General features: G+C 57.3%; 2 protein-coding genes across 17 annotated transcripts in view; both read right to left on the minus strand.

Moving 5' to 3' along the window:
• The window catches only part of LOC102454400 (SLAM family member 9-like), a 66,862-nt gene extending 53,944 nt beyond the window's left edge, over positions 1–12,918 (minus strand). For 2 of the 10 annotated variants that reach the window (XR_012897536.1, XR_012897535.1), the window contains exons 1-2: positions 7,836–12,918; positions 5,911–6,123 (exon numbers count right to left, since the gene is read on the minus strand). Coding sequence is in view for 6 of the 10 variants with exons in the window: in XM_075908339.1 (XP_075764454.1) it covers positions 5,911–5,962 (52 nt within the window). In the remaining 4 variants the exon portion in view is untranslated. The remainder of the gene's footprint in view (positions 1–5,910; positions 6,124–7,835) is intronic. The other 8 variants (XM_075908343.1, XM_075908342.1, XM_075908344.1 and 5 more) reach the window with 6 other exon arrangements.
• Positions 12,919–15,170: 2,252 nt separating this feature from the next.
• LOC102463834 (signaling lymphocytic activation molecule-like) overlaps positions 15,171–27,557 on the minus strand; it is a 35,081-nt gene continuing 22,694 nt past the window's right edge. For 4 of the 7 annotated variants that reach the window (XM_075908356.1, XM_075908358.1, XM_075908352.1 and 1 more), the window contains one exon: positions 24,796–25,699. In XM_075908356.1, coding sequence (XP_075764471.1) covers positions 25,516–25,699 — 184 coding nt within the window. In that variant the 3' untranslated portion in view covers positions 24,796–25,515. Of the gene's footprint in view, positions 16,514–16,938; positions 21,102–22,451; positions 22,548–24,795; positions 25,700–27,557 lie in introns of those variants that run through there. The other 3 variants (XR_012897538.1, XM_075908357.1, XM_075908355.1) reach the window with 3 other exon arrangements.

Raw genomic sequence — 27,557 nt, forward strand, 5'->3', positions numbered from 1 at the left:
GGAGATTCCACCATCTCCCTAGGGAACCCAGCCCAGCGCTTCCCCACCCTCATTGGCTACGTCTACACTGGCCCCTTTTCCGGAAGGGGCATGTAAATTTCATGAGTCGTAGTAGGGAAATGCGCGGGGGATTTAAATATCCCCCGCGGCATTTAAATAAAAATGTCCGCCGCTTTTTTCCGGCTTTTAAAAAAGCCGGAAAAGAGCGTCTACACTGGCCCCGATCCTCCGGAAAAAGTGCCCTTTTCCGGAGGGACTTATTCCTACCCCCTGAAGCGCCCGGGGCCGGTGCCCCCCGCCCGCCAAGCGCCGCGCGCCCGGGGCCAGCCCCCCCCCCGCCGAGCGCCGCGCGCCCGGGGCAGGCGCCCCCCCACCGAGCGCCGCACGCCCGGGGCCGGCGTTCCCCCCGTAAGCGCCACACGCCTGGGGCCGGCGTTCCCCCCGTAAGTGCCGCACACCCGGGGCCGGCGTTCCCGCCGTAAGCGCTGCGCGCCCGGGGCCGGCGTTCCCCCCGTAAGTGCCGCACGCCTGGGGCCGGCGTTCCCCCCGTAAGCGCTGCGCGCCCGGGGCCGGTGCTCCCCCCTGCCAAGCGCGCCCCCCCCCTGCAAGCGCCCGTGCGCCATGTGCCCAGGGCCAGGCCAGCCCCGAGCACCTGGCGGGCGCATTCAGATGCCCCCGCGGGCACCATGGCGGGGACCACGGGCTTAGTCGGTCCCCAGCCTGTAACAATGCTTGGGATTCTTCTGTCCCAAGTGCAGGACTCTGCACTTGTCCTTGTTGAACCTCATCAGATTTCTTTTGGCCCAATCCTCTAATCTATCCAGGTCACTCTGGATCCTATTCCTGCCCTCCAGTGTATCTACCTCTCCACCTAGCTTAGTATCATCCACAAACTTGCTGACTGTGCAATCCATCCCCTCATCCAGGTCATTAATAAAGATGTTGAACAAAGCCGGTCCTAGAACCGAACGTTGGGGCACTAGAAACCGACCGCCAACCTGACATCGAGCCATTGATCACTACCCGCTGGGCCTGGCTTTCTAGCCAGCTTTCTGTCCATCTTACTGTGACGGGGTGAGTCAACAAGGGGGCAGGGGCGCTGCGGGCATGGCCTGGGCGGCGGCGAGGCAGGCGCCGCTAGATGCTCACGGGGAAGGGGCGGGCCGGCATGGCGCGGAAATACGGCGGGCGGAAGCGACTGGGGCATTTTGGCAGCACCCGGGACCAGCCGCGGGGGATGACGTCACCGGCATGATGGGCGCCAGGGATGATGTCACCAGTGCACCAGGCGCTGGGGGGACGTCACTGGTGTGACGGGCGCCAGGGGAAGGAGGTCACCCGCTGAGAGGGAGGGAGACGAGGGGGATAAAAATGGGACAGGAGAGGCACAAGGGGAGGCAGGTGAACGCGGGGTAGGTACGGAGTCCGGGGGAATGGAGGAGGAGTAAGGGTTTATCCGAGGAAGGGGGGAGCCCGGTGACAGGGTTGAATGTTGGCCCAGGGTAGGGTAGTGGAGCCCGAGAGTGGGCGCGGTTAGGGGTACGCCCCCACCTACTACCACTGGGAACGCAGTTCCCAGTGTCAGGGCCCAGGGCCGGGGTCTGTGAGAGTGGGTGGGCCCGGACCTCCCTCCCTGCCACCGGCAGGTGTTTGTAGCACAACTTAAGAAGACAAAGACCTGCTTCCTGTGGGCCTCACAATTGACACAGGGATAGGGCATGCCCCGAAGCAGTCGGGGCACGCTAGACGCCATAAAATAACGGGGTGTGGGACCCAAATAAATTGGACCTGTAACGCTTATAGTCCATTTATCCAATCCATATTCCCTTAACTTGCTGGCAAGAATATTGTGGGAGACCGTATCAAAAGCCTTGCTAAAGTCAAGGTAGATCACATCCACTGACTTACCCTCGTCCACTGAGCCAGTTACCTCATCATAGAAGCTAATAAGATTGGTCAGGCACGACTTGCCCTTTGTGAATCCATGCTGACTATTCCTGATCACTTTCCCCGCTTCCAAATGCCTCAAAATGGATTCCTTGAGGATTCCCGCCATGATTTTTCTGGTGACTGAAGTAAGACTGACCGGCCTATAGTTCCCTGGATTGTCCTCCTTCCCATTTTTAAAGATGGGCACTACATTTGCTGTTTTCCAATCATCTGGGATCTCTCCCAATCTCCACGACTTTTCAAAGATAATGGCCAAAGGCTCCTCAATGACATTTTCCAACTCCCTCAGTACCTTCGGATGCATTAAATCCGGACCCATGGATTTGTGTACGTCTAGCTTTTCTAAATAGTTCCTAACTTGTTCTTTCCCCACCAAGGGCTCTCCACCTCCTTCCCATACTGCATTGCCTAGTGCATTGGTCTGGGAGCTGGCCTTGTCTGTGAAGACAGAGGGGAAAAAAAAGCATCCAGTACTTCAGCTTTCCCCACATAATCTGTCACTAGGTTACCTCCCTCATCCAGTAGGGGCCCCACCTGCTCTCTGATCACCCTCTTCTTGCTGACATGCCTGTAGAAACTTTTCTTGTTACCCTTCACATCTCTTGCTAGCTGCAATTCCAATTGTGCTTTCGCCTTCCTGATAACTCCCCTTCATTCTCAAGCTATACATTTATACCCCGCCCAGGTCATCTGTCCAAGTTTCCACCTCTTGTAAGCTTCCTTTTTGTGCTTAAGTTCACCAAGGATTTCCCCGGTAAGCCAAGCCGGTCTCCTACCATATTTGCTTCCAACTAGACCAGGCAGACAAAGCAGCATGTGTATCTATTGGTGGTGCACATTGTGACGTAGTGGGGGTACCTGGCTGGTTTCTATGCTGCTGGCTCTGGGGGAACCCCCACTGGCTGCCGTGGGTACCACGACCCAGCAAAACAGGATGAGTCACTATGCAAACCAGTGGCCAGACACCCCCCATGGATAGGAACAAAGGAAGGTGGAATGCTGCCCTGGCTGGGGGGCAGGGCTGGAAGTTAGTTAGTTGGTTGCTGGCTGTCTGAGAGCATGGAGGAGAGTCTAGGGGAAGGGGCTGGAGTTTAGGGGCCCAGTCTCCCCCATCTCAAGGGGGCCTGAGGCATCCTAGCCCAGCTCTGGGACCAGATTACATCTGTGCTGTGCTGTATCCTGGAGAGGCAATAAACTTCCTCTATTCCACCGGCTGGTGCAGTCTGTTTGTGCCATTTCGGGGTGCAGGAGACGGGGAACCCCCAACGCGCCGTCACACACATCTGCACATGCCTTGATGCATGTAACAAAATGTATTCTGCACGCGGATAGAAAAAAGTAGTGGGAACCTGCTGCAGCTCCTGCTATGCTGAGATGTTCTGAAAAATCTGCCCTCTTCTTTGTGTCTCCCAGGGGGAGCTCTACTGCAAATGGCCAGGAATGGCTCAGCTCAACACGCCCAAGTTCATGGTGAAGATGCAGGACAATGTAGCTCTTTAAAGACTAACAAGATGGTTTATTAGATGATGAGCTTTCGTGGGCCAGACCCACTTCCTCAGATCAAATAGTGGAAGAAAGTAGTCACAACCATATATACCAAAGGATACAATTAAAAAAATGAACAAATATGAAAAGGACAAATCACATTGCAGAACAGAAGGGGGATGCGGGGGGGGGGGGAGGAAGGAAGGTAAGTGTCTGTGAATTGCTGATATTAAAGGTAGGGAGAGTGGGATGTTTGTGAGTTAATGGTATTACAGGTGATAATTGGGGAAACTGTCTTGGTAATGGGTTCAAATTCTTGTTAAGTCCTTGTTGGCAAGTGTCGAATTTTAACATGAATGACAGTTCAGAGGATTCCCTTTCAAGTGCAGATGTAAAAGGTCTTTGTAGCAGAATGCAGGTGGCTAAGTCATTTAGAGAGTGTCCTTTCTGGTTAAAGTGGCAAGAAACTGTTTTCTCTTTGTGATCTTGTCTGATATCTGTTTTGTGGGCATTAAAAGCGCGTCTACATTGACCACGGACGCTTTTCCGGAAAAAGGACTTTTCCGGAAAAGCATCCTGCCAATGTAGACACTCTTTTTCCGGAAATACTTATAATGGAAAACTGTTCCGTTTTAAGCATTTCCGGAAAATCATGCCAGTGTAGACGTAGCCAACGTGTTGCCATTTCCCCTATAAAGATCCTGAGTGCTTTTTGTAAGCATCTAGATCCATTATAACTTATAAAGAAAGAGGAGAGTTAAACTAAGAGCTTGAAAATTAACAGCAAAATCAGTCAACTCACAATAGATTAAAGCAGTGTTTCCCAAATGGTGTTCCGCGGAACACTGGGGTTCCACAGAGTGAAAATAGGGGTGTCGCGAGAAAATTCCATTGCAACCTGAATTATTGTAATGGAATGGAATTTTCATTCATGTATGAATTTTATTGAAAACAATTTTCATTTGTTTGCCACGATAAGTGTCCCTGTGTAATGCCAGCTTAGCCAGGGAGTGGGGACGATGATGTCACTACTCAGCGCTGCACGCACAGTCAGTCAGGGGTTCTGCAAAATTCTTTCATGTTCAAAAGGGTCCCCTGGCCAAATAAAATTGGGAAACACTGGATCAATGTGATCAGTAATTAATATGATGGATAGTCACTCATTGATCAAGCACCCAAAATGTGCTAGACAAAGATGATCCCCCTCTCAGAAGGGGTTTTCATTGAATTTTCTAATTTAATACTTTAAAACGTTGCCTCCCCCACATTGTATCAGGAAAATTCAAAGTGGACTCTCGTGCTTGAAAACAGCACACTGAAATCATCTGGGTACAAGAGCTAATACATGGGTGTCTAAGTTTGTTTGATAACATTTTATTTTCTCTTGCTGGATGGCTTACACTAGGAAATGAAGGCGTTACCACAATGAAGGCTGAGAAGCAAGAGAATGTAGGAACCCGTGAAACACAAGAGATAAGAGCTGCATAGAAGAAGTACGCTGTAGTTATTCTGAAGTGCTCAGGGAAATGGTTAATTACCCAGTTCCTGGAGCTCAAGCCACAGCTGCTGCTACTGACAGGTGGATTTTTGCTGTTGCTGTTATGAAATTGTGTAAGACTTTGAACATTTCACAAAGCGGCAAAAAGCATTTCATGACGCACCAGAGAATTTGCCGGACCACAGGAGATGAATGTTGTCTAGCAGCATTACCAACACTCCCACTGCTCACTGGGCTCTGAGACGACACTGAGGGGTAACTTAGAGCCAAACAACAGTGCAGAATGCTGGCCTGGGGGCTTTAAGCAAACTTTATGGGACCACAGGAAACTTGGCCACGCCCAGGAAAGAGTGAACATCTGGCTCACTGGACTCATGCCGGGCCACGGATGTTTCGGGATGACAGAGTTCTGGATTAGAGAGGTGCCCCTCGTACTTCGGAAATGTTCCAAAAGGGTGCGGAGACCACTAGTCCCATCCTACAGAAGGGCTAAAGATGGGCACAGAGCAGGGCAGTCCCTTGCTATCAGCGCGGCACAACCAGCGTTTAAACCTGAACGCTCGTGAATGTCCCTGTGGTCACTAGGCCCCACCAGACCCCCATGGGCCTGAGGCCCCTCCAGAACCCCATGGGCCTGAGGCCCCTCCAGACCCCCATGGGCCTGAGGCCCCTCCAGATCCCCATGGGCCTGAGGCCCCTCCAGACTCCCATGGGGCTGGTCCTGCCTGAAAGTGACCCTGGCAGGGCGCAGTGCGAAATGGCTCTGGTGTGGCGGCTTGTGGCACAGACCCCGCTGTCCTCTGACCACGTTCACCAGGTAGGTGATGGGGACGTGGCGCCCGCCATTGCCCTGCTTGTTGCCATCGTCTCGGGGAGGAGTTCAGCTCCAGCCCATCCATAGGCTACATTCAGGCCGGTATTGCCCATCCAGCACCCAGCAAAGGCAGCGCCAAACTCCCGACACGGCTGGCACTTACCGGGTTTGCAGAGCAGGAGGAGCGTGAAGGACAGATGCCAAAGTCTCACCATTTCTGTAGCAGCGCCAGGGCAGGTCTCTCTGGCTCAAACAGCCCCAGGCTACTGGTATAAAAAGCTGCCACTTCGCTTGGAACTCACCAAACCACAAGCACACTGAGCACGTCTTTCCAGCGCAGCAAAGAGAAGTAGCTTCTCCACGTGGTGACGGGGCTCTAGAACATTGGGGAGGGGGGGGAGCATCAGAGACAGACGCAGTGGGGGGACGTACTCACACCCTTTGGGTGTGTTTTTACTCTTCTCTCTCAGCCGGGCCTTGCTGACTATATGACTATCTACCCTGCCCCATGCTGCCTGGCTGGCTGGGGGGAGAGTTACCCAAGCACACACTTTACACCAGTGGTTCTCAATCTTTTTTGGACTCAGGGCCAGTGTTCCCTGTAAGCTGAGCGCTTGTGCAGCCACCCAGGAGAGATCCCAATGCCGCCCAGTGGATGGCAGAGCTCCCACAGCTAGGTTTGTGTTTCTAGTGGTGGTGCACATCTGCACATGCCTCGGTGCACATAACATTTATCCAGCACATGGACCCAACGGTAAGTGGTAACTCAGCCAGTGCGACAGAGGGCCCAGGATGGGCTCAGGGAGAGCAGGGGTTCAGGGTGGGCAGGGGGCCCAGGATGGGCCCAGGGCGGGCTCAGGGTGGGCAGGTATTCAGGGAGGGTTCAGGCAGGGGCTCCAGGTGGGCAGGGGCCCAGGACGGGCTCGGAGTGGGCAGGGGCCCAGGACGGGCTCAGGGCGGGCAGGGGCTCAGGGAGAGCAGGTGCTCGGGGTGGGCAGGGGCCCAGGATGGGCTCAGGGCGGGCAGGGGCCCAGGATGGGCTCTGGGTGGGCAGGGGCCCAGGATGGGCCCAGGGCAGGCTCAGGACGGGCAGGGGCTCAGGGAGAGCAGGGGCTCCGGGTGGGCTCAGGGGCCCAGGGCGGGCTCTGGGTGGGCAGGGGCCCAGGATGGGCCCAGGGCGGGCTCAGGGCAGGCAGGGGCCCAGGGAGGATTCAGGCAGGGCTCAGGGAGGGCTCAGGGTGAGCAGGGGCTCCGGGTAAGCACGGGGATGTCACTTCTACCCCCAGCTCCAGCATAGAGTTGCCTCAGCAGTTCCATTCTGGGCCAAACCGGGGCTGTGCCTCCCCTCCCCCCCCAGCTGTGGCAACTCTGTGCTGGGGCCCTGGGCTGGGGTACCTCACCCCTGCAGTGTCTGCTCCATGCTGGGGCCAGAGGAGGGGGCACTTCTCCCCTGCCACGGCACCAGGCCAGAGCTTCCCTAGAGCCCCTTCCTTCCATGGCCCCCACCCAGCCTAACCTGGACCTGTCCCAGTCGGGGGACATGCTCCCTTCCCCCGCTGTGCCTGCAGGAGCTGCAGCAGCCATGGAGAGACACTTCTCTCCATGCACTGAGTTAAGGAGCCGAGCAACGGCGGGTAAATCCTGCAGGATCAAGTGTTTGTCGAGCGGGTCCGCTCAGAGCCATAGAAAGGAGCAACGAAGTGGACACAGGTCTGTATTGCCGTTGCACCAGGCACTGGGGCTGGGCGTGTTTTGAATCAGTGCTCAGCTATAAGCCACTCAGGATGAAACTCTCCCTGCAGGCAGAGAGTCATCCAGGGAACTGCATGCGGTAAAGCACCAGAGCTCATCTATTGCACCAAAGGAGGGCTCACATTTTGAGGCCAAGGGGCCCTAGCAGAACCGCTTTGATCTAAGGGATTTCCTCAGGTCATGGGGGGGGGGGGGGGGGGGGGGGGGAGGGAAACAGGACGTGGCATTTACTCTGTGAAATTCCAGAAGACTCCAAGAAAGACTAAGGCCAGGTCCTATGCTAAAAGGGAAGGACCACCACCACCAAGGGTAAATCTGTAGTTGGAGTCCACGTACCTTGAATCAAGTTTCCCCATCATCCCACAGCAGGAGGCCAACAGGCCAAATACTCCTATCAGCTTCCCTTACTCCACACAGGCACAGGAGTACTGGCCGCGGATGGAGGCATCCTCTGAGTTTGATTTAACTCTGGAAGATCAATCACCTCAGGATGGATCTTCTGTTTAGTGAAGACATGGCCCGAGAAAAGTCTTCTTGGGTCAGATCAGCAGTGCCGTGGCTGAGTTCTCTGCCGCAGCGAGTTGTGCTTATGTGTAATCTGGTGCCTCCTCTCTGCCAGGCAAACAGGATTCCTGGACAGATGATAAATAGACACGCAGCAAATCCCCCTCATTGATTTCTGCTCTACAGAGCAAAGGGGTAACTATATGAGATCCGGCCAATGGGAGCTGCGGGGCCAGAGCCTGCAGGTGAGGGCAGCACTGGGACAGAACTTTAAAATGTGCTAAGCCAAAGTCTAGCACTTGGCTCCGTCCCCTTTACTCTGCTGTGGGCAGCTGGAGAGTTTCCTGCCCTAATGGGGCATTCCACAGCCCTGCGCCCACCCTGCTGTGCAGGGGCAGTTCTGGACAGGTGGGGGCTGGAAGTGGGAGCCAGACAGGCTACTCTCTGGCATGTCACAGCCGCTGAGTATTCCCCAGGGGACTGAGTTACGGCCACAACCTTAGGTTTCCCATCAGCCTGAGAATTGGGAGGGGAGGGGGAAGAGGTGGGTGAAATCCCACACGCTGGAGCCTGCTGGTTTACTGGAGTCATGAGATTTTTCCCAGCACTGCTTAGTTCAGACATTGCCTCTGCGTCCCCTCCTCCCCCTAGTTTTGGTTTCTCTGAGTGTGACTGGCAGGATGACACAATGAGCCAGGCAGGGCTGGACTAACCCTTCTCTTCTGGGGGCCCAGGGCTACTAGACTGTGGGGCCCTCCACATGCTACGATGGGGACAGCATTAGGGGATCTGTGTGGGGGCAGGGGCTGCGGGTTGAGGCAGGAGGGTTCTGTGGTGCAGGAAGGGGTGAGGCAGGAAAATAAAGCCTTTTCCGAAAGATCCCTTATCCCTCTTAAAATAAGGGATAAGGGATCTCATCTTAAAATAAGGGATAAGGGATCTTTGGGAAAAGGCTTTATTTTCCAGAAGATCCGCGTCTAGACTGGCGCTTTTTTCTGGCAAAGCTCCGAGCCGAAAAAAAGCGGCAGCCATTTTTATGCTAATGAAGCGGGGAAGATTTAAATCCCCGTTTCATTAGCAATTGCGATACGTCTAATTTGCATCCCTTTTACGAAAAAGGGATGCAATCTAGACGTAGCCATCTGGTTTCCTAGGCTACAGAACAGAGAGAGAGAGAGCATGTTTATATCTCAAAGGGTAATGCTGGTTTCAACTGGACCCTTAATCTATCTTCCCAAACTACAAAACAAAAGGAAAAAGCATGTTTAAAGGGTAATGCTGTGGCTGACCCCGGAACAACTAATGCAGAGCCATTTCAGACCTATTCATTTTTACATATGCCAACATATGGGACCTGTTCTAAACCCCTAATCATTTTGTTGTCCTTTTCTGAACCAAAGCCAACGTATCTTTTTGAGATGAGGTGACCACATCTGTATACAATATTCACGATGTGGATGTACCATGGTTTTATGTAGAGGCAATAAGATATTCTCTGTGTTAGTCTCTATCCCTTTTTTAATGATTCCTAACATTCTGTTTGCTATTTTGACTGCCACTGCGCACTTAAGGGACGTTTTCAGAGAACTATCTACAATGACTCCAAGATCTCTTGCTTGAGTAGTTATAGAAAATTAGTCCTCGTCATATTGTATGTATAGTCGGGATTATTTTTCCAGTGTGCATTACTTTACATTTATCAACATTACATTTCATTTGCCATTTTGTTGCCCAGTCACTTAGTTTGGTGAGATCCTTTTGAAGCTCTTCACAGTCTGCTTTGGTCTTAACTATCTGGAACAGTTTGGTATCATCTGCAAATTTTGCCACCTCACTGCTTACCCCTTTCTCCAGATCATTTATAAATAAGTTAAATAGGATTGGTCCCAGGACAGACCCTTGGGGGACACCACTAGTTACCTCTCTCCATTCAGAAAACTGACCATTTATTCCTATCCTTTGTATCCTGTCTCTTAACCAGTTATCAGTCCATGAAAGGACCTTCCCTCTTATCCCATGACAACTGACTTTACTTAAGCACCTTTGGTGAGGGGCCTTGTCAGAGGCTTTCTGGAAATCTAAGTTCTGCGCTGCCCCATGCTCACTTGCAGGCACCATTACCTGGCAGCACCCATTGGCTGCAAATCTGACCAATAGGAGCTGCGGGGGGCGGAGCTGTCAGGTGAGGACAGTGCCAGGACAGAGCATCCAGGTGTGGTGCTTGTCGGGGTGAGGCAGCTCAGGTGCAGGGGGGGAGGAAGAGGAACAGCAGCATGCAGAATTCCCCTCTGGCCAGACGGAGTCAGACTAGAAGGCAGCACACAGGGGTGTTAGTGGCTGCAGCCCCTAAACCCCTTTCTTAGCCTGGCCCAGGAGACAGGCATTTGGTTGCTCCAGGATCCTCTTCTCTTTCTTATGGGTTTGTATCATGATCTGCATCATGGTTGTCTGTTGCTAGAGCTGCCTGCCGTTCTGAGACTGAACTGAGCACTCACCACTAGCCCACTTTCTGACCGAGGGTCCCAGCACTTGTATACGTTGTGTATTACTGATCCCTTCACTCACCTCACATCTGCGGCCGTCGGTAGTGAAGGCCTGAGTCAGGAAAGCACACGAGCATGTGTTTGACTTTGACTTCAGTAAGAATTAGGCATCTACTTAAAGTTAGGCTTATGCTTGTGCTTTGCAGTGTCCGTGGCCCAACCCCAATAGCCACACCGCACAATGGCACTTGGAAAAGAAATGTTCTGCCTCCAGACATGCCCATAGGGCACAAGAATGCAGCTAGTTCAAGCCAGTGAGACTGGAACTCTGCTAGAAGCTCTCCAGGGTGTTTTATGATCAAGATGAGAGTGCCTCAACATTTTTCCAGGCCAAGCACTTTTCAATGAACGATGGCCTTTTCTCCTAAACAAAAATGTAGGAAATTTGCGTTTTGTTCAAAATGTTTTCATTTTCTTGGACAAAAAAGCCACACTACATTTTTACTGAAAGATGGAAAATGTTAGTTTCTCTGAAAAACTATATTTTCAGGGGAAAAGAAAGCACAATGTAGTTTCTTTTGATTTTTGTGTGTCTGAGTAAATATTTACCCTTTCCCAACCAGATCTAGGATCTCATTTTAAACAAAGCTCTCATCTGAAAGGCAACATCTGCAGCAATCAAGAAACCCCCAACCAAGCTCACACACTAGTTCATTGATGTTTGAATCACAAGCACCACTTTCTGTGATAGCCCGAGTTTCCAGTGCAAGTCCTGCTCAAGTTCAAATCTGCTTAGTTTATAATGTCAGGCCTAATCACATGGTGCACCAGCTCAACTAGGAACAAAAACTGAAAACTATGGCAAGTTAACGCTGCTCCGATATACTCAGCTGTGAAAATGTACGAGGACGAGTCAGACAGCAGTGAAGAGGAAGTGAGCAACAAAAAGGAGATTTCTGCATTTTTACAGCCTTCTCTATGGGGAATGGCCGTGAAATATTGAAGCAAATCAGATACATTAATGAATGTCTCCTGGCAGAGGCAGCGGGTTAATGGACTGTTATACCCAGTTTCCAGGTGGAGAACTGAGGCACAGCAGAGGGGTGTGACTTGTCCAAGACCACCTGAGCGGTCTGTGGGCAGCAGGGAAGGGAACACAGGGTGTTTCTGAAGTTTTGTTCAGCACTTTAGCCACAAGACCATCCAGTCAGCGCCGGGGTGTCAGCAGAGGTGAACTCGCTCCCTGGGGGGCTCGAGAGAAAGTCCCCTGAGTCATGGAAATGCCCAGCAGCATCGGGAGGAATGGGGGAATTAATTGAAGGTCTGGATCTCAGGGCGTTTCCCCCCTGGAGTGGGGATAATGACAGATACTAACCAGAGGTACTAATCAGAGAGCAAGGGTGGCTGTTAATTATTTCCACTGCATGGTGCCAGTGCTGCTCATGGAACGGGGGAGCTGCCTTCACTGCACCATTCACACTGGTGTAACCCTTCTGCTGGGTAGGCCTGGCAGCAACCAGGGTCGGGTTCAATATCTTGGGGTCCATCTCACACAGAACTGGCTTGAGCCCCCACCCAGTAACCTGGGAAATTCACACACCCCTGGGCGCCTCTGAGAGGCAATGCTTCCCCACTCGCAAGCACTGAGTCTGAGTGTAGGAAAGAAACATTAAGGCTACGTCTACACTGGCATGATTTTGCACAAGAACTCTTTTGCGGAAGAGTTCTTGTGCAAAAACTCTTCCAGAAGAGAGTGTCTACACTGGCATGTGCGTTTGCACAAGAGATGTGTTTTTGCTCAAGAGCATCCTTGCCAGTGTAGACGCTCTCTTGCACAAGAAAGCTCTGGTGGCCATTTTAACCATTGGGCTTTCTTGCGCAAGAAATTCATGTTGCCTGTCTACAGTGGCCTCTTGTGCAAGAACAGTTGCGCAAAAGGGCTTTCTCCTGAGCGGGAGCATCATAGTTCTTGCACAAGAAGCCCTGATTTCCTACATTAGAACGTCAGTGTTCTTGTGCAAGAACTCCCCGCCAGTGTAGACAGGCAGCAAGTTTTTGCGCAAAAGCGAGTACTTTTGCGCAAGATCGCACCAATGTAGACATAGCTTTAATGAAACAGAGCGAGAAGTTATACTGCGTTAACTTGGGAAAATACCACAAACAGAGTTCATAACCCAAACATGAGCTAAGCCCTCGGCCCCCAGCCAAGAATCACCTGAAGTCCCAAAGTCCGACACCCCAAAAGTCTCTGTCCTTGGTCAGTGCCACCCAGAGTCCAGAAGTTCACCCGCAGGGTTTCACCTCCCAACCTGGGTAGAAATGGGGTGGGGGGAATAGATAAGGGGCACCTTACGAGTCACTCCGTGCTCCACCAGCTGTCTCGTTCCATGCCTCCGGACACTCCACTGGTCAGCTGCTGCTGCTCCTACCAGCTGCGCTGCACCACTGGTCACCTGCCGCTGCTTCACGCCTGCCGCCGCTCCGCGCCACGCCGCTGGTCACCGCCCCTCGCCTGCCGCCGCTCCGCGCCACGCCGCTGGTCACCGCCCCTCGCCTGCCGCCGCTCCGCGCCACGCCGCTGGTCACCGCCCCTCGCCTGCCGCCGCTCCGCGCCACGCCGCTGGTCACCGCCCCTCGCCTGCCGCCGCTCCGCGCCACGCCGCTGGTCACCGCCCCTCGCCTGCCGCCGCTCCGCGCCACGCCGCTGGTCACCGCCCCTCGCCTGCCGCCGCTCCGCGCCACGCCGCTGGTCACCGCCCCTCGCCTGCCGCCGCTCCGCGCCACGCCGCTGGTCACCGCCCCTCGCCTGCCGCCGCTCCGCGCCACGCCGCTGGTCACCGCCCCTCGCCTGCCGCCGCTCCGCGCCACGCCGCTGGTCACCGCCCCTCGCCTGCCGCCGCTCCGCGCCACGCCGCTGGTCACCGCCCCTCGCCTGCCGCCGCTCCGCGCCACGCCGCTGGTCACCGCCCCTCGCCTGCCGCCGCTCCGCGCCACGCCGCTGGTCACCGCCCCTCGCCTGCCGCCGCTCCGCGCCACGCCGCTGGTCACCGCCCCTCGCCTGCCGCCGCTCCGCGCCACGCCGCTGGTCACCGCCCCTCGCCTGCCGCCGCTCCGCGCCACGCCGCTGGTCACCGCCCCTCGCCTGCCGCCGCTCCGCGCCACGCCGCTGGTCACCGCCCCTCGTCTGCCGCCGCTCCGCGCCACGCCGCTGGTCACCGCCCCTCGTCTGCCGCCGCTCCGCGCCACGCCGCTGGTCACCGCCCCTCGCCTGCCGCCGCTCCGCGCCACGCCGCTGGTCACCGCCCCTCGCCTGCCGCCGCTCCGCGCCACGCCGCTGGTCACCGCCCCTCGTCTGCCGCCGCTCCGCGCCACGCCGCTGGTCACCGCCCCTCGTCTGCCGCCGCTCCGCGCCACGCCGCTGGTCACCGCCCCTCGCCTGCCGCCGCTCCGCGCCACGCCGCTGGTCACCGCCCCTCGCCTGCCGCCGCTCCGCGCCACGCCGCTGGTCACCGCCCCTCGCCTGCCGCCGCTCCGCGCCACGCCGCTGGTCACCGCCCCTCGCCTGCCGCCGCTCCGCGCCACGCCGCTGGTCACCGCCCCTCGCCTGCCGCCGCTCCGCGCCACGCCGCTGGTCACCGCCCCTCGCCTGCCGCCGCTCCGCGCCACGCCGCTGGTCACCGCCCCTCGCCTGCCGCCGCTCCGCGCCACGCCGCTGGTCACCGCCCCTCGCCTGCCGCCGCTCCGCGCCACGCCGCTGGTCACCGCCCCTCGCCTGCCGCCGCTCCGCGCCACGCCGCTGGTCACCGCCCCTCGCCTGCCGCCGCTCCGCGCCACGCCGCTGGTCACCGCCCCTCGTCTGCCGCCGCTCCGCGCCACGCCGCTGGTCACCGCCCCTCGTCTGCCGCCGCTCCGCGCCACGCCGCTGGTCACCGCCCCTCGTCTGCCGCCGCTCCGCGCCACGCCGCTGGTCACCGCCCCTCGTCTGCCGCCGCTCCGCGCCACGCCGCTGGTCACCGCCCCTCGTCTGCCGCCGCTCCGCGCCACGCCGCTGGTCACCGCCCCTCGTCTGCCGCCGCTCCGCGCCACGCCGCTGGTCACCGCCCCTCGTCTGCCGCCGCTCCGCGCCACGCCGCTGGTCACCGCCCCTCGCCTGCCGCCGCTCCGCGCCACGCCGCTGGTCACCGCCCCTCGCCTGCCGCCGCTCCGCGCCACGCCGCTGGTCACCGCTCCTTACCTACCGCCACTCCTCGCTGGCTGCAATGGGTCTGACTCCCAGCCAAACCAGTGATTTTAGCTCTTTAGTGATTTCAACTCTTTAGCCACCACCTGGACTGGCAAAGGATTCCAGCTTCCACAGGACTAGCAAAAAGACTCTTCATGGGCTATGTCTACACTGGCGCGATCTTGTGCCAGAGCTATGCAAATGAGGCTAAGCATGGAATATTGCCGAGCCTCATTTGCATATCTAATGAGCCACCATTTTTGCAGAAGAGGCTCTTGTGCAAGAAGAAGCGTCTACACTGCCCCTTCTTGTGCAAGAAAAACCCTCTTGCGCAATGCCGTTATGCCTGAAAATAATCAGTGTAACAGCATTGCGCAAGAAGGGGCAGTGTAGAGAGCTCCTTCTTGCGCAAGAGCCTCTTCCGCAAAAATGGCGGCTCGTTAGGTATGCAAATGAGGCTCAGCGATATTCCACGCTTAGTCTCATTTGCATAGCTCTGGCGCAAGATCATGCCAGTGTAGACATAGCCATGGGCTGTGTCTAGACTGGCCAGTTTTTCCGGAAAATCAGCTGCTTTTCCAGAAAAACTTGCCAGCTGTCTACACTGGCCGCTTGAATTTCCACAAAAGCACTGACTTCCTACTGTAAGAAATCAGTGCTTTTTGCGGAAATACTATGCTGCTCCCGTTCGGGCAAAAGTCCCTTTTGCGCAAAACTTTTTTTCTGGAAAAGCGCATCTACATTGGCCACGGACGCTTTTCCACAAAAAGTGCTTTTCCGGAAAAGCATCCTGCTTTTCCCGGAAATACTTATAACGGAAAACTGTTCCGTTTTAAGCATTTCCGGAAAAGAGTGCCAGTGTAGATGTAGCCTAGGACTACAGCATGTGATCTGGGGGCGGAGTTTGGGCTGGGCCAGGCTAGTGGTTTGAGAAGGCAAAGCTCCCCTCCCCAACTTAGCACAGCTACTGTCCATGTTCCTCGGCTTCTGAGCCACAGTCCGGGTCGGATATGGGGCTAGATACAGGCCTGGTCCCGTCTGCAGGTCCCATATCGCTGTGCCCAGACTGCAAGCTACAAGCCCCGTGGCCTGACTGCAGAGGGGGATGAGAATCGGGGCAGCCCATCCCTCCTTGTTCCAATAACCCATCTCTGGTCTCATCCGTAATCCCAGCCATCTCTGCATCCCAGCTAATCCTCGGGGTGTCTCCCCAGACGCATGCGGCCAGCAGAAGAAACGGGGGGAAAGATTCCGCCCTTTCTAGCTCAGGATACATCTCCCTGGTCTGGGAACAGGGCTCCCTGCAAGCTGAGCAGCACCTAGGGGAGATTCCAATGCCACCCCGCTGATTAGCAGAGCGCCCACAGCCAGCAGCAGGTGTTTCTACTGATGGTGTGCATCTACACATGCCTTGGTGCACAGAACAAAATTTATTCCACAAACAGATGGCACAAATGAGAGGGATCACTGCCTGGACACCCATGGCCTGTTAGAGCCAGTGTCTAATGCTGTGTGACGTTTCCTGTCTCGGTGTGAGTGAGCAAGCAGACCTCGGAGGTGTGAACTGCGTACAAGGAGCTCTGACACAACGCTCCCTGAGAAGGCGGGATGCTAAGAATAGCACCCTGCCCGGTGGTCGGTGCAGAACAGTGGGGATCAGTGCATGCACGACCCAGCCCATCAGAAATCTGGATCCCACGTTAGCCTCGCTCCACAGCAGGGGGTGAGCCCAGTGCAGGGTCTCCTTCGCACGAGGCTCATGCTCACGCCAATGTCCTCCTCTGCTCTCCGCAAAACGGAACCACCTTTAGAATCATAGGGATCGTTGCACGAGGTGGATCGGTCGGCAAAGGCTTTCCTTGCTGACCGATCCCCGTCATGACTGCTGGTTTGTGCCGACAAACAGCTGAGCCGGCACAATTCTAATGAAGCGGGGGATATTTAAATCCCCGCTTCATTGACTATATCGGTATGTCTAATTTACATGCCTCGGTCGGCAGCAGCATGTAGTCTATACACACCCGTAGAGTCCTAGGCTGGGAAGAGCCCTCAGGAGTCATCGAATCCAACCCCTGCCCAAAGCAGGACCCACCCCAATGAAATCATCCCAGCCAGGGCTTGGTCAAGCTGGGACTTACAGACCATAGGGATGGAGTTTCCACCCCCTCCCTAGGGAACCCATCCCAGCGCTTCCCCCCCCTCCCCACCTAGGGAAATAGTTTTTCCTAATGTCCAACCTAGACCTCCCCCAAGGGCAACTGAAGACCTTTGCTCTTTGTTCTGCCACCTGCCCCCATTGAGAACAGCCTCTCTCCATCCTCTTTGGAATCTCCCTTCAGGAAGTTGAAGGCTGCTCTCAAATCCCCCCTCACTCTTCCTGTCTGAAGATGCACACAATACTCCAGATGTGGCCTCACCAGAGCTGAATAAAGGGGAATAATCACTTCTCTAGATTTGCTGGCAATGTTCCTCCTAATGCAACCTAATATGCCACTAGCCTTCTTGGCTACAAGGGCGCCCTGTTGACTCATATCCAGCTTCTCATCCACTGTAACCCCCAGGTCCTTTTCTGCTGAACTGCTACTTAGCCAGTTGGTCCCCAGCCTGTAACAATGCTTGGGATTCTTCTGTCCCAAGTGCAGGACTCTACACTTGTCCTTGTTGAACCCCATCAGATTTCTTTTGGCCCAATCCTCTAATCTGTCAAGGTCACTGTGGACCCTTCCCTGCCCTCCAGCGTATCTACCTCTCCCCCCAGCTTAGTGTCATCCACAAACTTGCTGAAGGTGCAACCCATCCCCTCCAGGGGATGTTTGTTCATTAACAAAGACATTGAACAAAACCAGCCCTAGAACTGACCCTTGGGCCTTCGGCTTGAAACCAACTGCCAAGCAGACATCCAGCAGTTGATCTCACTTTGTACCTCCTTGGCCCCAGGGAGCAGCCCCACATCCTCCGCACATCTGTGCTAAGACCAACTCTGAGTGCTGCTCTAACTCCAGCAATCTGGCCTGCAGGCTTCACCGGGCCTTTCTGGCAGAAAGTGACTTTTGCAGAGAGCTAGCACCTGCAAGGGAAGAAGGCCAATGGGTGGGGCAGGTGTTTTGGGGGCGAGAATGAGGATGTGAAAGAACATGGCCAGAGCTGAGTGCAGAGGCTGCGTTTTCACTGCTCTGACATGCAACCCAGCATCAAAAAGCTCAATGCTGTCTTCAAAGGACTTGATTATCAGTGCAGTCTCTTTTTTCTCCTTTCCTGTAGCTGGTGCACAAGGTCCATCCATGCTGCACAAATAATACTAGGCTCTCAGAGGTTTCCAAAGCAATTGACAAACACTGGGTCTTCTCCAATGCTGTACGTCAGTATCATGATACCTATTTTACAGATCAGGGCGGGAAGAAACTGAGCCACAAGGAGGCAAAGTGATTCACTCAAGGTCGCACACAGAGTTGGTGGCAAAGCGAAGCCTAGCACCCAGTTCAGGTGCCCCCACACTCTGAGTGCTAGACTATGCAGCCTCCGCAATTAATGCAATGTTAGAACCTTTTAAAAGCAGTCTGTGTCATTTATCGCACGGTCTCTATCACTTCTCACAAGTCAGAGCAGCAAGTACAGCAGGGAACAGCCTGCTCACGCCTGTGACAATTTCTGGGCAAGAGACCGCAGTCTGTTCTCTGACTGTAAAATTCACTCCTGCATGGTAGGCTGGCCCAAGAGCTATATGTGTATTGCCAGAGGTGTGTGGGGGGAGGAAGCACTGTTTAACGAGATTTCAAAATACGTTTTCATTCTGAATCGAAACTAGAACATTTCACTTTGAAGCCATTTCGAGCCCGGCCTTTATAATAATGCTGCATTAAATGCAAATACACAAAACAATGCAATATACAATGCGAAACCTGAACAAGCATCCACCATGAAACGTCCTGGTCAGATGAGGAGCTGACATGTTGTGTGCTGAAAACGGTCAGCACGGGGCCTTTCAACAGCCCTGCGATCACTTCGCCCCATTTTCTTCCAAAACAAATTGAAGTGACTTGGCCAGGAATGTTGATTTCAGCCAGAGCCATCCTTACCCAGACACGGATTGGACAGCCACACAGGGCACCTGAAAACGTCTGGTCTTAGGGGGTGTCTACACAGCAAAGTTACTTTGGAATAATGATGCCAGGGTCTACACAGCAATTCCGCTATTTTGAAATAATTTCAAAATAACGGACGGCTTATTCCGACTTCTGTAAACCTCATTCTACAACGAATAACTCCTCTTCCGAAATAGCCAGTTCGAAATCAGGCGTGTGTAGATGCTGCACTGCTGCTATTTGGAAATAGCCCCTCCCCAGGGCCATTCGAAGCTATTCCTCTTGAGGCTCTGAATCAAGACAGCACAGATACATCAGGGAAGCCTGTTTCAGACTCTGTGAGGCTTCCCTGCAGTGTAGACGAGCTATTTCAAAATAAGCTATTTTGGAATCACTATTTCGGAATAGCTCATTCCGAAATAACTGCAGTGTAGCCGTGGCCTCAATGTCCACCCAGCCGGCTCTTCCTGTCCCTGTTCTGTGGCCCTGCTTCCTCAGGAGAGGGGCTAGTGAACTGAACGGGCCCAGCCTGCCCGAGCCATGTGCAGGTACCGAACCTGGGACAGAGCCAGTCACGGGGGAGTGAAGCCATTTCATGGGTATTTGCCAGCCCTGGTACATCCTGTCCATCTCTGGATTTACTGTGTCAGTCAACAGGACCAGAGTTTAAAATTAGATTTAACTATTTCATTGGGGTGCTGCTGACGATTATAAAACCCCATCTCTAAAAACTCATCTCCCCGGCTGCCGTCAGGCCCCAGGACACCCATGCAACAGCTCTGCCAAAGGCCCCCAGGGCACCAGTGTGACAGCTCCGCCGAGGGCCCCCGGGGCACCAGTGTGACAGCTCCACCGAGGGCCCCTGGGGCACCAGTGTGACAGCTCCACCGAGGGCCCCTGGGGCACCAGTGTGACAGCTCCGCCGAGGGCCCCTGGGGCACCAGTGTGACAGCTCCACCGAGGGCCCCTGGGGCACCAGTGTGACAGCTCCGCCGAGGGCCCCCGGGGCACCAGTGTGACAGCTCCACCGAGGGCCCCTGGGGCACCAGTGTGACAGCTCCGCCGAGGGCCCCGGGCACCCGTGTGACAGCCCTGCTGAGGGCCCCTGGGGCACCAGTGTGACAGCTCTGCCGAGGGCCCTGGGCACCCGTGTAACAGGCCTGCTGAGGGCCCCTGGGGCACCCGTGTAACAGCCCTGCCGAGGGCCCTGGGCACCCGTGTATCGGCTCTGCCGAGGGCCCATGGCTCCCAAGGACGGCCCTGCTTTCAGCACGCCCCCATGGACTATGGTTCTGCGCACCAGCCAGCTCTGCGTCCCCAGAGGTGTAACGTGCCTCCCGCCCCACCTAGCGGCCGCTGGCCCAAAGAGCAGGGCTGCTGGGCTGGCAGCAGAGCTGGGAGGCAAGGCTGGTGTTGTAGACCCCAGGGCTAAGCCCCGCTGCCCACTGGCCAGTACCACCAGCGGTGGCTTGTTCGGGCAGTCGCGCCTCACTGAACCCTCCCCACATGCTCACGCTGGCTCTCAGGTGCACTGAGGCAGAGGCCGGCAGGGCAGAACTGATCTTCAGCGTGAAGTGGGTTGGCCCTGCTCCTGCTCTGGGGCTGGGGACCAGGCCCGACTATTTCAGCAGGGGGGTGCTACATCGGGACAACATTCCCACGGGCCACGTGCTCAGCGGGTGTAAATCCGCGCCGCTCCATTGGAGCCCTGGGAGCAAGGCCGGTTTACCCCACCGAGGATCAGGCCTGGCACCCCCCATGGAACAGAGTCACGGTCTCGGCTCCCCCCTAGTTCTCCGGCACCGGCCTCCTTTCGGGGTCTGTGCCGCATCTGGCTGCGATCAGCTGGAGCAGCCTCTCTGCATCTCCCGTCTCTCCGGCAACCCTCCCTCTTCTCCCAGCGCCTGCCTCGCCATCTCCTGGCCGGGGGTTTCTGTGGCCACCCGTCTCCGCTGGCCTGTCCTGGAATCCCGGTAGCCGAGTCCCTCGCGGGTGCCTTGCCCCACGTGGCAGATTCCCCTCTGCTCTGCTGTTACAAACTGACGCGTTTCCAGCCATCGGGACTCGCTTTGGAGGAGACACGTTGTGCCGGTGCTGTTGCCCGGTGGAGTTTCCCCTGCTCCGGCCACGGGGGACTTGGCGTGGCCGTGGGTAGAGCTCGGCCAGCGGGACAGGCGGGTTCTGCCGCACGGAGGGGAAAGTCTCTCGGTGTCCCCAGGGCAGCTGCGACTTGGCACAGTCCCCGGGGCGGGGCTCAGCTGGTCGGGGGCATCACGCTGGCATAGACGGTCATCAGCCCCGGATCATGGGTCTGGGCAAGAAAACGGGGAGCATGTAAACCAGCAACGCACCGGAGCCAGGAGCACCCCCCCCAGCCCTGCTCCCCGCCCGGCGCCAGGAGCACCCCTCCCCCCCGTCCTGCTCCCCGCCCGGCGCCAGGAGCACCCCCCCCTCCCGTCCTGCTCCCCGCCCGACGCCAGGAGCACCCCTCCCGCCCTGCTCCCCGCCCAGCGCCAGGAGCACCCCCCCCCGCCCTGCTCCGCATCCGGCACCAGGAGCACACCCCCCCCCGCCCTGCTCCGCCCCCGGCGCCAGGAGCACCCCCCCCCCCGCCCTGCTCCGCACCCGGCACCAGGACCACAAACCCCCCCCCGCCCTGCTCCCCGCCCGGCGCCAGGAGCACCCTTCCCCCCCCACCCTGCTCCGCCCCCGGCGCCAGGACCACAAACCCCCCCCCCCCGCCCTGCTCCCCGCCCGGCGCCAGGAGCACCCCCCCCACCCTGCTCCGCACCCGGCACCAGGACCACAAACCCCCCCCCCCCGCCCTGCTCCCCGCCCGGCGCCAGGAGCACCCCTCCCCCCCGCCCTGCTCCCTGCCCTGCACCAGGAGCACCCCCCCCGCCCAGCAGAAGGAGCCTCCTCTTTCCCCCAGTCCACTCAGGCCTGAGTCCCGCCTGCCATTCGCTCCCCTCCGCCACCTCCTGCCCTGCCATCCGCCCTCCGGGCAGGACAAAAGTGAGAGGGCTTAGCAGTTCCATGGAGACGGGGCCCCTGTCACCCCCCTCACCCTGTTCTGGCTCAGACCGGAGCTTTGTTCTGTGGGGCTGAACGCTCCGGCTTGAGAATCCCGCTGGCGCCTCCTGCTGCAGGGCTCCCTGCAAACAGCCGGCTCAGCTGCTGCTTGAGCCGCCCCCCAGCACCGGACACTGCTAGCGCCAGCCAACGACCTGGGCAAACATCCTGCAGCTCCCGCGCCGGCCCTCGTCAGACATGCACCAGGAATAAACCTCCGCTCCCGCTGCCGGATCCCGCCCGACCTCTCCTGCTCAGCATGGGTCGGCCTGAGTTTATGGTTGTGATCAATGGTCCCACTAATTTTTTCCATGCATGTGCGGATTACATTTTGTTCTGTGCACTGAGGCATGGGCAGATGCGCACCACACATTGAAACAAAAACCTAGCTGTGGGCGCTCTGCTGATCAGCCAGGCAGTGGCCGCACAGGTGCCCAGCTTACAGGGATCACTGGCTGTGGCCCCTCGGCTGTTCCTGCAGCCCAGGCCAGGCTGCAGTAGGAGTGAGGAGGTCCTTGCAGAAGGGACACGCTGACCACAGCTGTTTCCGCCACGTCCCAGTAATTAAATGCCCAGGGACCCCCCTCACCTGGGTGGTGTCTGGGGGCAGGCTGGTGGCTGCCACGTAAATGGTGCTGCACTCCGAGCTCTCCACGGGGGGAGGGGGGCGACTGATTCTCTGCTTCTGTGCAAAGAGACAAGGGTGAGCCCAGCACCTCTGCGGAAGCCACCCCCCACTTCCTGCCCAGGTGGGGGCAGCCGGATGCCCTGCCTGCAGCGCTCTGCCCCCGCGAGCCCACGCGCCGCGCCCAGAACTGGGCCAGGAAACCACCTGGGGCCGGGGGGCTGCGAGAGCTTCCGTCGGCTGAGCCGGCGTTACACTGCACCTGGCTGCTTCCAAATGCCAGACCCCCTCCCAGGGCAATATATAGGCCAGGACGCCCTGGTGCCCCCCACCAGCCACCACACTGGCCAGGGGCAGAGGGTCGCAGCAGGACTGAGTTGAGGGGGCAGCCTGGGCGCTCTGCCTCTCATTCGAATGTCCCCTGAGCGGCCGCACAAGCGCACAGATTAGCGGGACACTGCGACCACCGGCAGGCACGACGGTCACTGGCTGGGCAGGGGGAGGAGTTTGTGACACTGCGCCAGCCTGGATCTTCCCAGCCCAGCCGCAGCACCAGGGCAGTGTGTGCTGCCGGGCCAGGGCGCTTGAGCCGGGGGTCACACTGTACCAGGGCAGTGTGTGTTGCTGGGCCAGGGCGCTTGAGCCGGGGGTCACACTGTACCAGGGCAGTGTGTGTTGCTGGGCCAGGGCGCTTGAGCCGGGGGTCACACTGCACTGGGGCAGTGTGTGTTGCCGGGCCAGGGCGCTTGAGCCGGGGGTCACACTGTACCAGGGCAGTGTGTGTTGCAGGGCCAGGGCGCTTGAGCCGGGGGTCACACTGCACTGGGGCAGTGTGTGTTGCCGGGCCAGGGCGCTTGAGCCGGGGGTCACACTGTACCAGGGCAGTGTGTGCCGCCAGGCCAGGGCGCTTGAGCCGGGGGTCACACTGCACTGGGGCGGTGTGTGCTGCCGGGCCAGGGCGCTTGAGCCAGGGGTCACATTGCACCAGGCCGGTGTGTGCTGCCGGGCCAGGGCGCTTGAGCCAGGGGTCACACTGTACCAGGGCAGTGTGTGTTGCCAGGCCAGGGCGCTTGAGCCAGGGGTCACACTGTACCAGGCCGGTGTGTGTTGCCGGGCCAGGGCGCTTGAGCCGGGGGTCACACTGTACCAGGGCAGTGTGTGCTGCCAGGCCAAGGTGCTTGAGCCGGGGGTCACACTGCACTGGGGCGGTGTGTGTTGCTGGGCCAGGGCGCTTGAGCCGGGGGTCACACTGCACTGGGGCGGTGTGTGTTGCTGGGCCAGGGCGCTTGAGCCGGGGGTCACACTGCACCAGAGCAGTGTGTGCTGCCAGTCTGCGCCAGGCCAGGGCACTCGAGCTGGGGGTCACACTGCACCAGAGTGATGTGTGCTGCCGGGACCAGGGCGCTCAAGCCGGGGGTCACACTGCATCAGGGCGGTGTGTGCTGCCGGGACCAGGGCACTTGAGTCGGGGGTCACACTGCACCAGAGCAGTGTGTGCTGCCAGTCTGCACTGGGCCAGGGCGCTGGAGCCGGGGGTCACATTGCACCAGGGCGGTGTGTGCTGCCAGTCTGCACTGGGCCAGGGCACTGGAGCCGGGGGTCACACTGCACCAGAGTGATGTGTGCTGCCGGGACCAGGGCGCTCAAGCCGGGGGTCACACTGGTACGGCAGGTCACCGAGGGCAGAATTTGGCCTGCAGATCCGCAGGCGAAGTGCAGGGAGGGCAGAACCCAGGCCGGGCTGCAGGGGGATGTCGTTGGAACGGGGGCTCGGGAGCCAGCACAAACCATCTTCATAGTGACTAGCTGAGCCTGAGGGAGCCCTGAGAGCTTGGGCACCGGGTCTGGATAATTTCTGGTGGGGGCCGGAACGGGCCCAAGTGGAGCTGTCCCGTCCGTATGATGGGCCACGGCAACCGCCCCAAGCTCCGTGTCTGGGGGGTTCCCAGCCTCGGGGATGCGGGGTCCAGGGTGGCTGTTGGGTTAGGAGGGGCCTTGGCACCAGCGCAGCAGCAAGTGATCCGATCGCCAGCCTTCCCTGCGGTGCTCTACCCTGCTGCCACGCCGCCCCTTTGCCCCAACCCCCCTCTGCTCCACCCCTTCCCCCAAACTCCTCCCTCTCCCCAAACCCTCCCCCCGCTTCTTCCTGCCCGTGCTCTGCCTCCTTCTCCCACTCCTCCCCTTCCCCCAAACTCCCTCCCCTTCCCCAAAGCCTCTCCCCTACCCCAACCCCCCTCTGCTCTACCTCTTCCCCCAAACTCCCACCCCTCCGCTTCTTCCTGCCCCTTCTCTGCTTCCCCCCCCCAAATCCCCACCTCCGCCCTGCCTCTTTTCAGCCATTTGCCAACCCCAGGTACCGACTGCCGGTTTCTGAGCTGTCTGTGTCAGGCGACAGGACCTGAGCTTACAGTGTATTGTGAAAATCTCCCGTCAGTGCGCTGCTGAGGATTATAAAACCACCTCCCTAAAAAATCCCTTCTCCCACTCCCGCCGGCTGCTGTGGGGCACAGGGCACCAGTTCAATGCACTGCCGGGGCCCCAGAAGCCTGAGGGCGGCCCTGCGGGAGGTGGGCCCAGCGGCTAGAAGCCCAGGTGTACAATGCATCCTGGGTGCTCAGGGCTGGATTTGGGAACACGGGGCCCCCACGCCCAGATCCCAGAGAGGTTCCTCTGACTCTGCACCGGTGCGAAGTCAGCTGGGGCCAGGCCATGCGTTGGAGCCTGTGCAAGGCAGAATGGGATCTGCTCCCCCCCGCATCGCTGCGTCCGCCCTGCGCAGCAGACGGGCGTAACCCTCCTCGGGACGGTGAAATGGGAAGGCTCAATGACTCGCAACTCAGGCGCAGACGAGGGAGCAGGACGGGGCTAGTGGGACGTGGTGGGTTTTCTGAGTGCAGCTAATGCAGCTTAGAGCCAGACCCAGAAGAGGGTGAATTCCCCTTTGTACACGACTCACAGCGAAGTGAAGCTGGGCATGAGACGTGGCTCTATCCCGGGGGGGAAATTCACCCACCCTGCAGACAAGACATTAACCTTGTAACTGAAGGCCGTGGCCCTCCAGGTGGGCACGGGGGTGGGGTAGGCAGAGGGGTTGCACCCTGGCTCCTTCGCACGCAAAGAGCAAGTGCCCAAACTCACCTCCACCCTCTGGACTTGAGAGTAAATTGTGCAGGTTTCCTTGTCCTCCTTCAGCGGGGAGCGGCCCTCCCTGTCTGCTCGGAGAAACAATTGCAAGGGGCGTTAGGGCAGGAGACACGCAAAGGGGCGTTAGGGCAGGAGACACGCAAGCTCGGCCACGTCGGCCTGGCGGACTCCGTTCGCAGAGTGAGACGCAGAAAAGGACAGCTCAGAATAATCGCAGTTCTTGTGTCTAAGCATTCGTCAGCACCCCCCTTCAAGTACCCCAAGCCATGAAAGGCTCACGGACAGGTCAGGTCAAAAACGTTCCATCCCATTTTCCATTTTGACAGAAAATTGGGGTTTCTAACTCAACACAGCTTTTGCTATGAAACGTGTCTGCTTTTGGCAGAAAATGTCAATATTTGTCAAAATGATGAAAGATATTTAAGTCAAAAGTTGAACTATGCTGTTTAAAATGGCACCACAGTGCCTCATGGGAGTTGTAGTTCCACATGACTTATGTGCTCATTTTTCTCTATGACCTGAGCTCTCTGCCTGGACTGCATCTCCCATGGTGCACCTGCCCAGGGATTCCTATACAATACCTGCTCCCCTGTGAAAAAGAGAAGGAGCCAGGCATCATGGGAGATGTAGTCCAACCAGGCACCTGGACTGTAGAGGACATGGCGGCATGAGGCATCCAGACTACAACTCCTAGGATGCTCAGCTATTGCCCAGCACTTTGTGCTGAGAGTCATGCTCACTGTGCAAAATGGGTGTGAAATGCTGTTGTGCTGGTTAGCCCTGAGGGTGGGCCACCATCCTGCCGAGTGGCCCTGAGATCACTTACAGAGAGAAATAAAGATATATATGGAGATATACCTATCTCATAGAGCTGGAAGGGACCTTGAGAGGTCAGTGAGACCAGGGCCCTGCCCTCATGGCAGGACCAAGCACCGTCCCTGACAGATTTGCCTAGCTTGAGCTCACAACCTTGGGAGTAGCCGGCCAATGCTGCAGCCACTGAGCTATCCCTCCCCATTCAAGAGTTTCCTCTTCACCCTCAGCCGAGTGGCAGCTGGCGTTTTAGCTCAAGGGGTAGAGGCTCCCAGGTTTGGTTCCTCCTGTCAGTGTCACAATTGCACTAACATACGTGCCACTGCACCTCGGCTTTCTGTTTCTCTAAGAACAAACAGCACATAGTCTAGTAGCACCTTCGAGACTCACCAAACAGACAGATGGGCTCAGGAGCTTTGGAGGGCACAGCCCACTTCTTCAGATGACTGGCCATCTACATGTCTGGTGAGTCTTTAAGGTGCTACCAGACTGTGTTGTTTTTTCAGTTTTGCCTGTTACAGACTAACTCAGCTCCCGCTCTGAGGCTCTTGTTTCTCTAAGGCGCACCTCAGATATTTATCGTGTTTTATCTAAGCTAGGATCCCTCTCTTCCGCCAGAAACATGAAAGGAGATCGTATCAGAAGGGCATATTTTAGCTCAGGTCGCATGATGTTCAAGTGGTTACATTTTTTTTAACCTTCCTTCCTGCTTAACCCAGTAGCTTAAGTGGAAAATCGCACTTCTCTTTCATGCTAAAGGACTAGCTGGGGTTCCCTTGAGACTGAACACACGGCTAGTCTGCTCTCCATGCCACAGTGCTCAGCACAGGTGAGATTTACTCATGTGCAGAGATGTGGCACGCAGCCTACGCACACCGGCATTTCCAGACTGCGTCACATCCAGGGGCGAGTCTGACCCACTTTCCTGTGTCTGACAGAGCCCAGCCCCCAGCCGATGGCCAGGGCTGCACTAGAGCCTTTTGCTGGAGCGATCGTGTGGGTGGGGGTGACTGTTAATGCTGCTTTAATACCAGCAAAAGCCCCCGTGTAGGTCCAGTTACACCAGAAAGAAAAGTGCTTTGGGGGGGGGGGGGTGTCACAGAATCACAGAGC

The sequence above is a fragment of the Pelodiscus sinensis genome, chromosome 24 (assembly GCF_049634645.1).
Source record: "Pelodiscus sinensis isolate JC-2024 chromosome 24, ASM4963464v1, whole genome shotgun sequence".
In the NCBI taxonomy this organism is placed as follows: domain Eukaryota; kingdom Metazoa; phylum Chordata; order Testudines; family Trionychidae; genus Pelodiscus; species Pelodiscus sinensis.